The 16,360-nt window shown below is 43.8% G+C and overlaps 1 protein-coding gene across 9 annotated transcripts in view; it reads left to right on the forward strand.

The window, feature by feature from the left end:
• The first annotated feature begins 123 nt into the window (after window positions 1-123).
• ESRRG (estrogen related receptor gamma) overlaps window positions 124-16,360 on the forward strand; it is a 373,125-nt gene continuing 356,888 nt past the window's right edge. For 4 of the 9 annotated variants that reach the window (XM_071425990.1, XM_071425985.1, XM_071426006.1 and 1 more), the window contains exon 1: window positions 956-1,173. Coding sequence is in view for 1 of the 9 variants with exons in the window: in XM_071425976.1 (XP_071282077.1) it covers window positions 10,522-10,619 (98 nt within the window). In the remaining 8 variants the exon portion in view is untranslated. Of the gene's footprint in view, window positions 503-954; window positions 1,174-10,435; window positions 10,620-16,360 lie in introns of those variants that run through there. The other 5 variants (XM_071426012.1, XM_071426010.1, XM_071426011.1 and 2 more) reach the window with 3 other exon arrangements.

Genomic DNA, 16,360 nt, shown 5'->3' on the forward strand with positions numbered 1-16,360 from the left:
CGTGGGGCGCTGTGCGCCGGGGGCTCCCGCACCTTCCCCCGCAGAGCCTTGCAGGGGATTGGGGGGAGCGCGGCGCCGGGCCTGCACGGCAGCTGCGGTGCGGCATCCTCGCTCCTCGCCCGGCCTCCTCTGGCATTCCTTTTCTATTTTTTTTTTTTTTTTAATTTACTGATTTTGTGTGTGTGTGTGCGGTGCCCGTTGCCCCGCCCCCGCCGGCCCTCGGCACATGGCCTGCTGGCGGCCGGTGGCGCGTGTGTCCCCGCGTCCCCTGGGCGAGGTGTCCCGTCCGCCGCCCGCATCCCAGCCGTGGGCGGCCGGCACCTTCTCTCTCTCCCCATCCCCCCTTTTCGGCAGTCGCCTTTTTTTTTTTTGTTGTTCTTGTTGGGTGGGTTTTTGTTTTGGTTTTTTTTTTTTTTTTTTTTGTGGTTTTGTTTGTGTTTTTTCCAGGTGGGACGTGGCGGTGACCGGCGAGGCTCGCCCGGCACTGAATGTCACCCTGAAGGTAAAATGAAAGACACGGAGATGAACGCATGCCTGCGCCCCGCGCCGCCGCTCCCCCGCGCCCGCCGGCGAGCGGCCGCCACCATCGCGGGGCGGCAGCCCCCGCCGCGCCCCGGATTTCCTGTCCCGGCTTTTCGTTACTGCGCCTTAAAAAACCAAAAAAATTAAAAAAAAAAAAATCCGCATGCGAAAGAAACGTGCACGTACCCGGTAACGAGCCCAGGAAAAACCCGGCCGCTTCCCCCTGCTCCTGCCAAGTTATCATTGGGAACACAGGCAGGCGCCGTGACGTCCCGGGTCAGGCCGAGTGCGGACCGGCGCTACCAAGGCGGCAGGGAGGCGCGGGGACGCTGCCGCGGCCGGGGCCGCGAGGACCGGGGCCGCCGCCGCCCGCCCGCCGCCGCTGTCCGCCCGCCGGGCCGCGCCCGCCGCCGCCGCTGCCCCCCGCGCCCCCCGCGCCGCCGCCGCGGCGCCGCTCGGCCTCCCGCCCGCCGCTGGCTCCCCCCTCGCCGGCGGAGGTCGCGGGAGCCCAGTTAAAGGAGGCGTGTGTAAAGATTTTGCAATGTCCCTGCATGGTGTTGTAGACTTTCCTAGCAAAGAAACCGGCTTCGGCTTCTTTAAAATCCCCGACGACTCACCTGATTAACCTGCCTGCGGTTCTGAGCTGACCAGGTAAAGCGAGCCCCCGCACCCCGCACCCCCCCGCACCCCCGCCAGCTGACATTGCATGGGGGGCATGTTTGTGCTTGGAGATGAGCCGCTGCCAGGAGCGCTCTGCCCCCCCACCCCCCCGCCCCATTCCACCTTCAGCCCTTGCCAATTGCACTTGCTCAGAGTCATTCACCCCCAAAAAATCCTGCTTTGGAAAAAGCGGCACGGCAGCACCGGCCACCCGGGGTTCAGTGGCTCTCGCCTCTCGGACAATTATTTAGAATTACTGGCCCTGGTGAATATGGGGGGTGGGGGGGGGGGGGGGTGGAGGGGGGGGGAGAAGGGAAGGAGAATGATTTTTTGGCTGCTGACAGATCTGCCCTGCAGGTTTTGTGTGTGTGTGTGTGTCCCCTCCCGCCCAGGGTCAGGAGTGCCGGGAAAGTGACGAGGCTTTAGCCAAGCAAGAGTTTAGGGCCGGGGTCCCGGGGTGGCTGCGAGCGGAGCAGGGGCACCGGACTCTGCCAGCCGGTGCCGGGGCGCGCTGCCGGGTGGCTGTGGCGCGGCTGCCCATGCCGCCCTGCCCCCCGCCGTGCCCTCACGGCAGCCCCGAAGTGTCCCGGCCGCGGCGCGGGGCGAGGCCGGCGGGGGGGCCCCTCCTCGTCCCCGTCCCCTTCCCTCCCCCGCCGCTCGCTCCTTCCTGGAACACTTGTGCGGGAGCGGAGCAGGCCCGGGGGAGCCGTGCCCGCCGGGCGGGGGTCAGGGCGCTGCGCTGCCGGGCGGGAGCGGCGGCGTGGCCGCCCCACGCGGGACGCGCTCCGGGACCCGCGGGCGGACGCGCGCACACAAAGGCGGCGGGGCCGCGCCGTGCCGGGATCAGGAGGGGCGAAGGAAAGTGTGCAAAGTCCACGGACTGCCCGCTCCTCCTGGCACTTGGCCCTCCCAACGCCGGCCGTGGGGGAGAGGGGGCATTTGGGGGAGCGGCTGCCTGTGGGGTCTGAGTGTGACCTGGCGGTGAAGAATTTTTTTCACTTTTGTAATTTTTTTTAAAATTAATTTTATTTTTTATTTTCCCCTGGTCATTAATGCCATGAAGGCATGACTGGTCTGGAGGTACATTTTGAAGTGCTGCAGGGGATGCACTCTGTCTACTCGTTCTAGTTAATATGTTTTTCGTGATCCCGGAAAAGAGAGGACTGCATTTAAGAGATGACTAAATAATGGGGGAGGCAAGTAAAAATGAGTAGAATATAAAGGAGACTAAAATGAAGGTGAATGGTAGTGTGGGAAGGCAGGCACTGAGCAGCTTGGGTTTCTCTCCTGTAATTCTCTCCTTCCCCTGTATTGTCCTACTGCACCCCTATCCCTGGAATCCTGTCTTTGGATACTATTAAGGGTATTCTAACAGTAAGCATAGCACAACAGAAAAGCAGATTACAACCCCCCCTGTCTCCCCCCCGCCCCCCTGCACTTCAACCTATCAGTGTCTGTGAATGGGAGGGAAATCCAAGTGCCCTTTGTAAAAACCCACCAAAGTTTTAGGCATTTATTAGCTACCCTGTTTAAAATACAACATACAAAACTTGCTTGATACATTTCATTGTTACTCCCCTGTTTTATTTCAGAGGACAAAATGTTCTAGTGTAGCATGCCTACCCTCACTTTGAGAATGGGAGTAGTTTACAATATAACCTACATTAGATTATACATGGTGCGTGCATTGCATTTCCACTGAAAATAGTCAAAGACTTAAAATGACAAAGCGACTCATATGGTATGATTATGATCTTCCTTGTCTTGGGAGCATCAGGGTAGCTGGGGTTCAGCGTGCTGGGAAGGGGGGGCTCCGTGGTGTGAGGTGTTTCATGTCAGTACAGGAATATGGCAAGTCTCCTTTTAGAGGACTTTAAAAATGTGCCGGGGGCAGGAGAAGGTAAGCACGACATTCAGTGTGCTCATTATCAAAATAAGGAAAACAAATCAATTGCATTAACTGTCTGTGCAGTATCACAGTTATTCCACAGTATTTTGTCAGAAATTAAAAGGTTACCACTAGAGTACTATATCCATATCTCCAGCCTGGCACCACTTATTACTGCAATGGTATTTCAATATTAAGTGATCTTAGAGATATTTCGTCTTTCATTTTGAATCCCGAATTTGAATCGGCATTAGGATGTCAGGGCTGTGAGATAAGGTATAACAAACTAAGTAGACAGCTGAAGGGCTCCTGGTGAAGGTGTTGCTGAGAAGGATATCTTGGGCCGTTCGCAGTAACCTTGTTTACAGGGACATTTCAATTGCAACCTGAATTTCAGCGAGAGGCTGCCTGGACTAATGCCTGCGTGTCTGAAGCCCATCACGAGTGTCTTTTGCACTCTAAACCTTCTCTCTGCCTTCCTTGCATAATCGTAAAAACTTTTTTGGAAGGTTAGGATGATTTTCTGATATGAAAATTAAGATGTTTTCCTAAGAGGAACACTGCTCTTTGAACTCATTTACATTAGCAACAAAGTATTCATGAGGTTTGATTTTTTTTTTTTTTTTTTGGTTCTCTGATGTGGCAGGATCAGTAGTTGCACCAGTCTTTTTAACTTCACGAATATGGCTTTGATTTATTATATTTTAGCCTCGGTGGTTTCAAATGTATTTTGCAGCACATGAAGTCGGTTCAAGTCAGAATGTGAAAAAGAGGCATATAGTAGCAAGGAACATTTTTGTAGTGATCTGCTAATTTTTTGTTTTCTTTTCCTAAAGCTGTTCCAGGAAAATCACGTGAATTTAGCGAGTGGGTGCTAAATGCCAGCAGCCACACTGATGAAGAAAAATGCTGTTGAAATACTTTGGAATAATAAATAGGATATGTAATGGTCAACCACAAGATAAACATTTTACACGGTGTTTTTATGGCTCTAAATTGGCTGCATTGTAAACCAAGCTCGCTACTCTATTAAGTCATCAGAGTTTTCAATTATTTAAGATTTTCAGTCAGGCCATCTAATACAGTCTTCATCATCCCCATCAGAAAGTTATGCATAAGGTTTTAATTCCTTGTTGTTGCTATGTGAAGGCTTTGTTGTGGATGGGGGTTTAATTTTGTCTTACAAGGACAAATATTACAAAGCCCGCATACAGGAAAAAAAAGATATGGAAATAGCTCCAGTCCTACGAAATGGGGATAGTTATGGCACTGAAATGTACCTAATACAATTTGAGATCCACTCACTAAGAAACCTTGACAGTATCTGCCTTGCAGGTACCGTGCATTTGGAAATACTATATCTCCATTTAAATGCAGATCTTCAGTTTTCTCCAGGGGGCAGTTGGCGAATCTTTCGATTGAACCACTGGTACTAGAAAAACTAACTGAAGATTTACCCATGAACAAGATACCCTTTCAAGTCTGCTTTTTTGAAATAATGATTATAAAATTTCCTAATATTGCAATTTTATATTGATTTTGAATGCCTTTTCAGAAGTCACAGAGAAGGAATAGTGCCTTTTACTCAAGGTAGGCCGATGTCTGCATGCTTGTTTAGCAATCCTAACAGAAATAACTGCTACAAATAACTTCTTTGTTTTTACATGGATATTGTGTTTGCATGTGAGTTTTGTGAAATGGACAGAGCAGTCTCACTTTGATTTTGACCTAGATTCCTCCTGATTATTCCAATACAGCTAGTACCTGCTTATTTCCCACTGTGAAAATAGGAGAACAACTGTTGATGCTATCTTGCTGGGACTGCATGTGCGGTAGGCGCGCATGTCCAGTTCTCTCCCCTCCTCCTCCTCCTTGGCTTCCTTAGTAATGGATAAAATAGCACTGGGGGCCAAAGAGGGTGCAAGCCTGTATTTCCCCTCCTGTGAATTTTCATTCTTTGAGGGTTTGAGTCAAAGAAAATAGGAGGAGAAATAAAGAGTAGAATTTCCATCTCCCTATTTGGCATGCAAATTTTGCACACTTACAAGGATGAACAGGGCCATAAAATAAGTCACACATCTACCTTATTCCATAATTGCTGGAAATTCAGTGTTAGCAGGTGCCAATCCTCCTTAGAGGGGCTTGTACCATCTAGTTTCTAGTCCAGTTTTCTATATTAGTTGTCAGCTCTTTAGTTTGAACAGTGTAACCTGAGGATTGAATTAAATGCCCAGGACACAGGGAGTGGCAGCTCGCTGTTTGGGATGCAGGCAGCACAAACTACCTGAAGCAGGGCAGGCAGTAGGTCCTGATCTTTTCTGTGCTGGGGGTGGTCTATGTGCTCTATGCATTCCTGGCTGCTCCTGTCTTCCCACCACGGGCAAGAGTGCTGCCTGGGGATGCTGCTCTTGTCCCTCTGCCAGAGCCATGAGACTGTGGAAATACCATCCATATTACGCTTACCTGGTAATGGCATATAACCCACTGGCCTCAATACCCCAGAGAAAATGTGCACTTCAGCCACTGTGTGGAGTTCAGGCAGATCTGCACAGTGCAATCTTACATGCACCAGCGTTAATGGTGGAGCTCCCATTCAGCTTAATTGATATTCCTATAAACATCTGCAGGTTTCTGTTTCTAGTGGAGGCTACAGCTGGGTGGACTTCTTAAAGGGATGTTTTGCATATTGAGGTTGAAAGGGAAGTTGAGCCTGATACATTAACTTATCATCTGTGTCATTCTCTTGACATCATTTGGATTACTACAAGCATAAATGACAAGCAGATTAGGTGCAAGATCTTCACACACACATCCGTTTTTAGCATGTTGATCAGTGGAGATGTTACTTCTCTGAAAACCTTGTTCTAAGTCAAGTCCAGACAAGCACAAACCTGTGCATGCATATACAAGTGGAGCAAGGCCTATCCTTTACAATACATTTTTTTCCTTTAATATCTAGGCAAGATCTCTTATTATGACTTGACCATTAGGGGAAAGAAAATGGAACTTTTCTCAAACAGCTTTTCTGTTGGGGAATCTAGTGGCAGTTGCTTTGAAGCATGTGTAATTGATTATCATACATTTATTTTAAAAAGAAGACATAACAAGGAATCTAACATGATGTTTTGGAATATATCTTCTCCCCACAATGTTCTTGAGGGAAATGTAAGGTTGCAGGCATCATTTCATGCCCTGTATGTTTTTGAACATAAATCAAAGAAATTGTTGGAGAGTTATAGATGTTCATAGCAACTGTAGCTATAATAAACACATGCAGTATATGTTTTCCAAGCTATTTTGTATGGGTGAAAAGCTGAAACTGGCATTTTGTATGAACAATTCAACTTAATCACTGAAAATTTATTTCCTAGTTAGGGTGGTTTACCAGCATAGCATGAAGTTTTACACCTTCGTTTAAGTTCATCTGGTTATGAAGGCTCAGTTAAGATTGGAAAAGAATTTAAATTGGATCTAGATACCTTGAATGAATTATTCCCAACGTCAAATTTATCGTGATGCCTCCATGGTGATATTTACATCTGTATTATCACTTACACTAGTTTCAATGCATGCTGGATATTTTAGAGATCAAATAAAAGATAAGAACAGTGTGAAAACCCAAACAATTTTAATTGTACTCATAACAAAAAAATGAGCATATTTAATACAATGGGACAGAGAATCCTGAATGACTGAGTAGTGCAGAGCATCGAATGGGAAGAGCAAGTAGCTTAGGCATACACAATTCCCAGTGTTTGTATTAGTTTTGGTTTAAAGTCTTGATAGATGAAAAGGAAAAAGTGACTATTATGGAGGAGTTTCAATGAGAAGAATTTAGCCACTCATTTTGTGATGAATGCAGAAGGTGTTCCATATGTTGATTAGGATCCATGTGCATTTAAAAGTTAAAAAGAAAATCCTGTAGTCACAGTTATTATGCATAGATAGACGGAGGAAAGGACACATTCGGGACCTGTGCAGGAATCAGACAGGTCTAGATGAGCAGTGTCAGACTTAATATTTAAGCAAAGACCTAAGTGTCTGAATAAAATAGGTAGGATATGTTTCTTGGAGTGTCTGTGTACTGTTGGAGTCTGAGACTGATAATTAAAACTGATACTGCTTATTGAAAATCTTGAGACTAGCTGAAAGGTGTGACTTGGGAAGTGTCATTACGCTTCTACTGGACTTCTGTTTCATCACAGTTACCTTCAGTTGTTCCTCTTTAATTACAAGAGCCAGAAATCTCTTTTTAAATGAGAAAGCTTGTCTCTTATTACTTGACTGCTGGAAACAAGGTTTTAAAATCTAAAACAAATATGCGTATGAAAACTGAGAATTTGCTCTGGTTTAGTCATTTGTAGTATTATCTGTAAGTGTCTTCTTGATGATATGTTTGAATTTTAAGGCCGTCATGAATTAAAGAAGCTTTCTAAATTGTTACAAGTGACAGACGTCAGGAAGACAGGGCATGGCCCATCTTGGACACCTGTATCTTGGACACCTTTAGAGGAGCAGGCAGTGGGGTTGGCTTCCGAGGGCCACCCTTTCTAATGGGGATGGGAGGGATGGAGACCTAGAGCTTCTGACATCACATAAGCTCAAGGTCAGCCTCCCCTTCAGCTCCCCATCCTCCTTGAACATATTTTACGGTCCTGCCTTAGTAGCCAGACTACTTTACCTTGCCCTCTGAAGGTTGGAAAATAGGCTTTGAATTGTTACTGTTCTCCTTGCTGGATACAATGCTGTGAAAACAAAATTCAATGAGAAAAATCAGAAGTGAGAAAAAAGGGAAGTCAGGGTGCTGCAGGTTGAGGTGTATCTGGGAAGGCTGGGAGGAGAAGGATTTTGCAATTCCAGTTTGTCCCATGTTCAGGACCTGTGTATACTTTTCCAAAAGAAGGTAGCTGAAGGAGCTGTGTCCCTGGATCTGTATTGACCCAGCTGTGGCAAGGGGGCACGGTTATAAGGAGAGGTAAAGAGGAGTGGAGTCAAACTCGGAGTGGATGTCCTCCAGCCTTGGCAAGTGGGTCTGTGTGGATATGGTCATATTACTGCTCATGCAGCATTCAGAAGTCTCAGCTTTTCTTTGCTGACGGTTGGGTATTTAGAGGCTGTTGTGGAGGAAACTTCATTCACTGAAATTCCTGTTTCCACTGGGATTTTAGTTTTTTTTACTTATCTTAAATTAGTTCCTTGAGTTTCACCTGGCAAAAAGAACTTGTTTTACTCTGCGCCGAATTTCCAACAGAAAAAAACCCCTCCTTTGCTATGCTAGAGTCAAAAGAGACCAGGTGGACAAGTGCTGTGAGTGAGTTTTGTGCAGTGTGGGCAGCAGGCTGGGCACTGGAGCACAGAGAGCAAGCGGTTCAAGGTCACTCATGGCCCTTCCTATGGCACATCTGGGAGCAGGATGCACAGCTGTGAGCTTTAGTCCTTACTCTTCTCAAGCATGCAATCCCTTTCTCACAGCTTGAGCAAGAGAGGGACAGGAGCTGTGCTTTTGCAACATGCATTAAATGTGGTGGTGTCAGTTTAGGCAGGGAAAGGTGAGGTTACGTGTCGGAGGTGACGCAGGCAGACAGTGAGCCCTGCCTCATAGCCAAGATTTTGAGTTGCTGCCTTGCAGTGTCCCTTGAGGGAAAAGAGCAAAATTAAACCTGCTGATGCCACCACACACTTTCATTTCTCTGGTGTGACACAGACCAGGGGTGGACAGGATTCTTCTCCCAAAGGAGAGAGACAAATTTGGGAGAAATGCATGTTGAATCAATATGGTACCCTCCTGTAAATGGTGCCTACTTTTAACAAAAATTATTTTGGATGTTTCACTGATCAGATTTTGCTTCTTCTTACCTTTTTTTTTAATTTGTATGGAGGTGAGGACATGATCTATGAATGTCTCATAAAATTGATCCACGAGCCCTTACACTTGTTTGTGCTTGTGAATGAGTGTGTGCACACGTGTGCAACGTGCATACACAGACTTGGATGTTGTGTATGCACAGGATCTCAATTATTTTGCTGTTTGAATCACAGAGCATGTTGTCTTGATGTACTGTCACTTTTGGTTTCTGCCCTTTGGAATAAAGTTCAAAATATTAAAGAAATAACACGCAATACACTAGTAGCTAGAATAGTCATAGTGCCTGAGGGGAAAAAAGGGTGGTGATTAATCAGTTTCACAAATGCCCAGCAAAAAACGTCAACTCCTCCTAACCAAACCCTGCAATGGTGCACTTTTAAAAGAGATTCTTCTAAATTTTGTTTCTGAGATTTTTCTGGTATCCTGGAGAGAGAAGTGGGTCCTGTTTGGGAAGCAGCATGCGAGCTCTACGATCATGCTCTGACTGAGTGCCGGGGGAATGTGTGGTCCCAGTTGCTCTTTGGAGAATCACCCTGGGCTAAATGGTGAAGCAGCTACATCTGAATTAATTATTGATAATTCTTTAACATCGAATGTGAGGATGTGTTTGGAGTATTGCCTCCCAGTTAAGAGTTGAAATAGTTGTAGTAGATGTATTCTTTTTAAGTGTTGCTTTTCTGGTCTTACCAGTTTGCTTGGACAGCAGTAAGAGCTGCAGAAGCTGGTGCAGGTTCTGCCCATCCCTGGTTTGGTTCTGGAGGGCCAATTCAGGAGCTAAGGGGCCACTAACAGATATTTGAAGCCACACTGAATTTGGTCAGGATACCAAATTTTGCAGAATTTGGGATGGTGTGCTCCATGGTTTTAGTCCAACAGGGACCAGGCTAGATCTGACCCTAGATAAAATACTAAATGAAAAGAACAAGCCATCTTCCACTCCCCAAATCTTTTGCTTTGTCCTCTGAATCAGAAAAAAAAGCACTGAGCAGTGCGTGACTGATGCAGGACAGGCTCAGGATTAATTTAGGATAAACAGGATGCCTGTTGCACTTAATTTAGAAATTCTAAGGCAGAAAATGCTTTTGAGTGCAGCTAACCGCTTCTCATCTGCAAATGCCACAATCAAGACAAAGCAAAAGATACTGTGGCGAATTCTGCAGTTCACAGTCCTGACACAGTCAGAACCTCCTATTACAGTGAGGGAGACTTCTGCTTGTATCACGGCTGCCTGGGATGCAGGATTTCAGAGTGCATTATTAAAAATAATGCAGCAAATATTCAATTTCAAAAGTCCTGCAGGACATGCAGCAAATGCCGGTGGTTTGAACTGGGTGAAGTTGTCAAGGGTTGCTTTGCTCTCCAGAGCCTGGCAGTAGCTCCACTGAAATGTGATGCCATTGGTTTTCAGCAAAGGTTTCTTTCTGCAGGGCTGCAAACAGAGATCAGCTGCTACTGTGTATACACAACTAGGGAGCAAATCAAGCCGCACATTTAAGCAGCCTTTTTAACCCTGAGACTTTCCAAGATTTCTTCTTCATGCAGGAAGTTTCCTTTATATTGTCAGCAGTAGCACTTTGCTCATGTAATGAGATCAGAGCTAGGATCACTGCTGCACAGTAGAAAGACTTCCTTAAGACATTTGTCCTTGAAACTGCACCAAACTCTTGGAAGAACCCAGAACCTGTAAGTATGTATGATATAGGCAACAATAGCACGGTGCAAAGCTGCAATCAACCATTATACAATATCCGATTAGCAGAGCAGGAGGGATTTCTTTTTTCGGATGTTATGTTACATTCATTTTCAATTTGTTCTAAGGAAACAAATCAATTCCGGCTTCTGATACAGTGACTTTGCAGTAGATGAGCTGGTAGTAATATGTTTGATTTAACTATTTGTTGCTGTCATGTAGCTTGTGGGACAGATACTGTAGCCATCAAACTGTAAAGAACTTTTTTTATGTTTTTAGGCATTTTTAAAGGATTTGGGGGTCCATCTTGCAAATAAGTTTCTGCTTTGCTCTTTGATTTTGGCAACCCCACCCTACGCCAAACTATAAATAACAAGGCAAACGGAATTAGTCCGTATTGTTTTTAGGTAGCAATAAAATATATTTGTTTGCAGGCTTAATTTAGTCGTTAGCAATGTTGCTCTGTTTGGGGTGTTTTTCGTCTTAATTGGATTCTACTCAAGGCTGTCTATTTTGTGTTTTACTATCTTGTCTGTGTCTGTTTAAGTTACTTTGACGGGACTGCAGTCTGGTTAAACCTGTATTTAAGCACTATTTATATTCTGAGCACATTTCTGGTGAAATAAGTGTTTGAGATTTTTATTTTTTTTAAACCCTTGAACAGTATAGTTGTATTAGCAGTGAGCACCAGAGGAGGCACAACATGGATGAATGTCAGACATAGACCTCATAACCCAAGTCTTCCCTGTACTAAGTCTGACCCAAACGTGTCCACTTTGGCAACTGCAACTAATAAATGCCTTGAGCTCCCTTTCAATAAATTTTTCATACACAGTGATACTTCTGCTTATCAGATTAATTTCTCCCAGGTTAGCCTGATTGATAGCTGGACTGTGATTTCTTAAGAGCTTTCTCCATGAAACCCCACTGAAGAGCTGCATTCCATTTAACCAGTGAATGTAAAAACTGGTAACCATGGATTCAGCCACCACTAACTGTCGAGAGCAATGACTTGTTGTAAACAATACAAATGAGCCAGGATAGCAGAAGCAACCAGACATGAAATTATTTTAATAGAAATTACGGTAAAGGTCATGTGATACTGTATTGGCTTGAATTCAGTGTTAAAGGGAAAGTATTTTGGTTTTTCAGGTTTGATTTAAATGCACATCTCCACTGGCTTCACCTTCGTGTAAGACCTCCAGAAGGGCAAATGAAACAGTTCTTTGGAAAATCCTCTGCTTAATTGTACATTGTGACTTAGGCCCTGATCCTGAAAGTGTAGGAATAGCTACAGTACGTGAATAATCAGTGGGATTATTCCATACTAAAAATTAAGTATGTTTGTAGAATTCTGACCTTTTAAGATAAGTTATTAAGAAAGAAATATATTCTAAGGAAATAATAACCTGTCACTAAAGGTAAATAATGGAAATGCAGGTTTTACTGATGGTGTGTGGTTTGACTGGAGATCTTGGTTTGCTTGTTTCAATAATATGAAAATAAGTTATATTTATCCCTTTGTTTTTAAGTGTTATGACTTTAATTTCTCATCCAATGTGTCTCAAATCCTTTTCCTAATTTATAGCCTCTCTTATGGAAAACTGGTAAACCATGGTGTCAGCTATTATAATATAGCATGACGATAGGCACATGCAGATCGCATGAGCAGTCGTGTGTCTTGTCTCAGGAATTTCCATCCCTACAAAATCTTTGCTGACTCCCAGCTGTCACATGGCTGTCACTCACAAATTCTGACCATAACCAAATCCTCCTTGCCTGGGCATGCGCTCACCAAACCTCTACCCATAGACACAGGCACCAATGTCCCTGCTTAAGCACTTTCTCTGCATAAATGTCTCTCCTCCAAACCTGCTGCATTCCACTAATGTTTTTCCCTTAATTTTTTTCCTGGGTGCTGCTTCCTTGATCTGCCTGTCCTTTGTAAAGAGGAACCTGGAATAGGAATAATAGTCAATAAGAAATGCAAGCAAAATTAACTTTGTGCGTTATTTAATATCACATTTCAAATTGGTGTGAATTTAAATTCACAACTTTCATGGCCCCCTAAACTTCTTCAAGAAAATTAACCCTTACTGGTCTCTAGGCAGAATGCTGTCCCCTTGCAGTGTACTGGCTTACTGTTTTGTGCATTTGTGTTTTGGGACATTTATATTATTTGGAAAACTTATATTGTGAGAGTCCTAGGCTGGAACTTTGGTTATTTTTATTTTTCTAGGTTATTTCTATATTTCATAGGTGTCACATACATCTCTGTTGTTTTACCAGTAATTTTGATTTATATATTTTTCAACCAGAAGTATTTCAGACAATTCTCATCAGTCTCTTACAGCTGACCAGTCTCAGCCAAGCACGAGTTGCCACTAAAATGCATAGATAGATGCAGGAGAAATCCTGCTCTCCCTATTTTTCTGAGCTGCCTTGCCAGACCAAGGGGGCAATTGCTTCTGTGAGTTGGGAAGGTGAGATTTAGTTCACACATAGATTAACAGCAGGCAAAAATAGACTGACTTCTATTGAAAAGACATACTTTTGAGAATTAAAGGGAAACCATTTACACAGGAATATTTGGGGGGGGAAGAATGCTAAATTGCAAAATATTTTCTGTTGTTTGACTTTGTCCATCTTAAGAGGGTATTGGTGTCCTCCTGTATAGCAGACTTGTCAGTATATTAACATTTTACTCAAAGGGAGGAGGTGGCTGGACAGGAAAGATACCACCTTGACTTTGCGTCTTTATCCTGGAAAGAATCCAGAACTGAAAGTAAAATGCAGGTGAAAGCACAGTGAGGCTCCAGACCAATATCCAAGTAAATCAGGGAAACCACACTGACCTCCTTACCATGAGCTGATTACAAAGCATCAAAAATTCCTTCAGCTCTTGAAAACCAGGTGGGGCTTTATCAGTCTTTGAGCCTGCCAGAGGAAACCATGTTTCAGGGGAGGGGATAATGCAGTGTTCAGGAAGGAAGGAGTGCACTATGACTCCATGGACTTCAGTGGCATGGGAGAATGGGCAGTTTTCCTCTGCTTAAAGTATCTTTGGCACCTTTACAATCTGTGACATACGTGCTTATTCTACTCTCCTGTATTTTGCATTGAATACTGATTTTGTAATGCAAAATTTGCAGGATTTAGCGAGTGAGCTGCCAGAACTCTTTGCCCATCTGCAGATGATAGGAAGAACTGGGAAGCATGTCTCTTTCTTTCTCCCATGGTTTATAAAGGTCAGATGCTGGTTGATGGGCAGCTGCAGGAGAATTTTCATTTGAAGCAGAGCTCTGGGAAGATGTATTTGAATCCCCAAAATGGAGTCCTCAGTGTTTTAGCCATAGAGGAATCTTAGTGATTGAAATCAGTTAAATGTTGCAGTGCATACCTGGAATCAAAAATATTTACCATGAAAATAATTAGTAATAATTAATGATATCTATTTTGTAATAACAGTAATATAGAATAGTAACATAAAGTTGTATTTTATTGTTGTTATTCTATTTACTTTTATGCCAAGATTACTTTTATCAATAAGATATTTTGTGTATGAAAATATCACATTTGCAGTCCTCTCAACTAAATTCAAGGGGGATTAAGTACAGGCACCTTTAAAAAAATTAAAAATGGATTTGTGATATAGAGATACAAGATATAGGGAGTGTGGGGTAAACTGTTATCCATATCCACTCACACTTTACTTCATAGTTGAGCCAACCAACAGCACTGCAGGTAAGTGAGAAATAAATTGGTAACTTTTGCCAGATGGATTCCTGGCTATTAGAAACTGGACTGAAACTACTTAATTCCATGGAGCATGGTAAACTAGTTGGTCACTGAATAACAGAATGATGTTCTTTGAATTATTAACCCTTTGTAAACATTACAGTGTTTTATAAATTTCTGCTCCTTTCTAGTTGTGCCTCTTAGCTTGTGTGAGTAAGAGAGGTGTTTTTTTGAGGACTTCTGTAGTCATTTTGTCTTTTGAACATTTCCAAATGTGCTTCCTCCCACAAGCTATTGAAGACCCATGATTTATGGGTTGTAATGTTTTCCAGGTCAGCATAACTGTCATAGGGTCTAAAGGCAGGACTGTGATCTCTATCAGCTGCATTAACTTTCCATTAACTTTACGTGACTAGAACGTGTCTTTGATTATTCTGCATTATTCCTTTGTACAAAATAAGGTCATTCTCTGTGTAGTTTAGTTTTAACAGAACCAGACTGTCACTGACCATCAGCTTTTGCATGCATAGACTCTCTTCTTCCTGGCAAGGCTTTAGGCCCAGATCCACAAAAGGATTAGATGCCTTAAGTGGGACTTAAGTGGGATTTAGGCATTGAAAGCCCAAACTGAGATCCTCAATATCCCCACTGAACTGCCACCTAACCTTAGAAGTTGCCTAACCTGTGTGAGTGCCTATGTTTTCAATATCCAGCTTTCCCAGGTGGCCAGAGATCTTCTTTGGATGTTCTCAAGCACTTCCATCCTGACAAGGTTGAGCCTCTCTGCTCCCATTTTTCCCCTCCCATCCCAGCGGACTTGAGAAAGTGCAAACTCTTGTTGCAAAATGGTGGATTTCTGTGTGTGATATCTCTCACTTTATCCAGTTGTGTCCTTGAAGGAAAGGACCCTCCAGTAGGTTTCTTTTAGGAGAGCCTGGGAACCTTGAAAAAGGTACCGAAACGAAAAAATTTGACTATCACTGCTTTAAAATGGAGCTCCTAGAGATGAAGCGGGGCTGCAGATGAGTGTGGCCTTGGCCTTCTGCTGGCAGCATTGGATTGTGCTTGCTCAGCAATGGCTGGTTCTGAGTTGGGTGGCACAGGAGGCACAGGAGGCACAGGAGTGGCTAGCAGGGCTGAGGGCTCCATGGCACAGGAACAGCACCTGAAAAGTGGGTACTGGGATGTGGAATTAGCATTGCTTCCAGAGGTTTTCTTGGAGAATCCAGGCCCTGGTGTTTTGTATGAGCAGTATTTGGAGGAAGAGCTCTTTTCTGCAAGAAGACACTTAGGGTTTCACCTGAGTATGATACATGGTGGATATTTTGTTTTTTGAAAGCTGGGCTTATTGGGGTGTTCCATGTGCACACCCAGATATAATAACCACTTTTTGTAGGGCTTCAGTCTGAAGCATTTCTGGAGCTGTGGCAGGATTGATAGCTGTCTTGCTCTGCAGAGGCCAAAGCAAATGTCTTGTTAGTAGCAGAGTAAGTGGTCCTGTGCCATCACTTATTTCTCAGCTGTACTCGTGACATTTCATGTGTTCTCAGCCATGTCTGTTGTTTGTTTAAATCCTGCTAGTTCCTTGATTTATCAGTTTTCTGTAGACTTTTGTTCGACTAGTCCCAAATGCTATCCTATTTCAAATAGATGCATCCTTATCAGCAAATAGTCTTTCATCAATGGCTTTAACTCTTTCACATAACTCTGCATATGTCCACTTTGACCTTCTCTTCTTTAAAATACTGATTTTTTTTTTTAAATGGGTACGGTATTTATGAAATCTCTTAGATTTTCTCCCAAATCATTCTGTCTTTTTGTGACAAAGTATCTTTTATCCACATAATTAGATAGAAATATTTTTCTTTTTCTCTTATCTTATTTTTTTTTCCCTGAGAGGGAGAATTCTTCTCAGGAAATCCCTAGTTTATTAGTTTGTTAAAGATAGGCAGACTGTGTGCAATCTTAATATTATTTCTTGCTGCCTTTGATTTAT

Source organism: Agelaius tricolor, unplaced genomic scaffold (assembly GCF_023055355.1).
Source record: "Agelaius tricolor isolate 1412-34295 unplaced genomic scaffold, bAgeTri1.0.p SCAF_1, whole genome shotgun sequence".
Taxonomy (NCBI): domain Eukaryota; kingdom Metazoa; phylum Chordata; class Aves; order Passeriformes; family Icteridae; genus Agelaius; species Agelaius tricolor.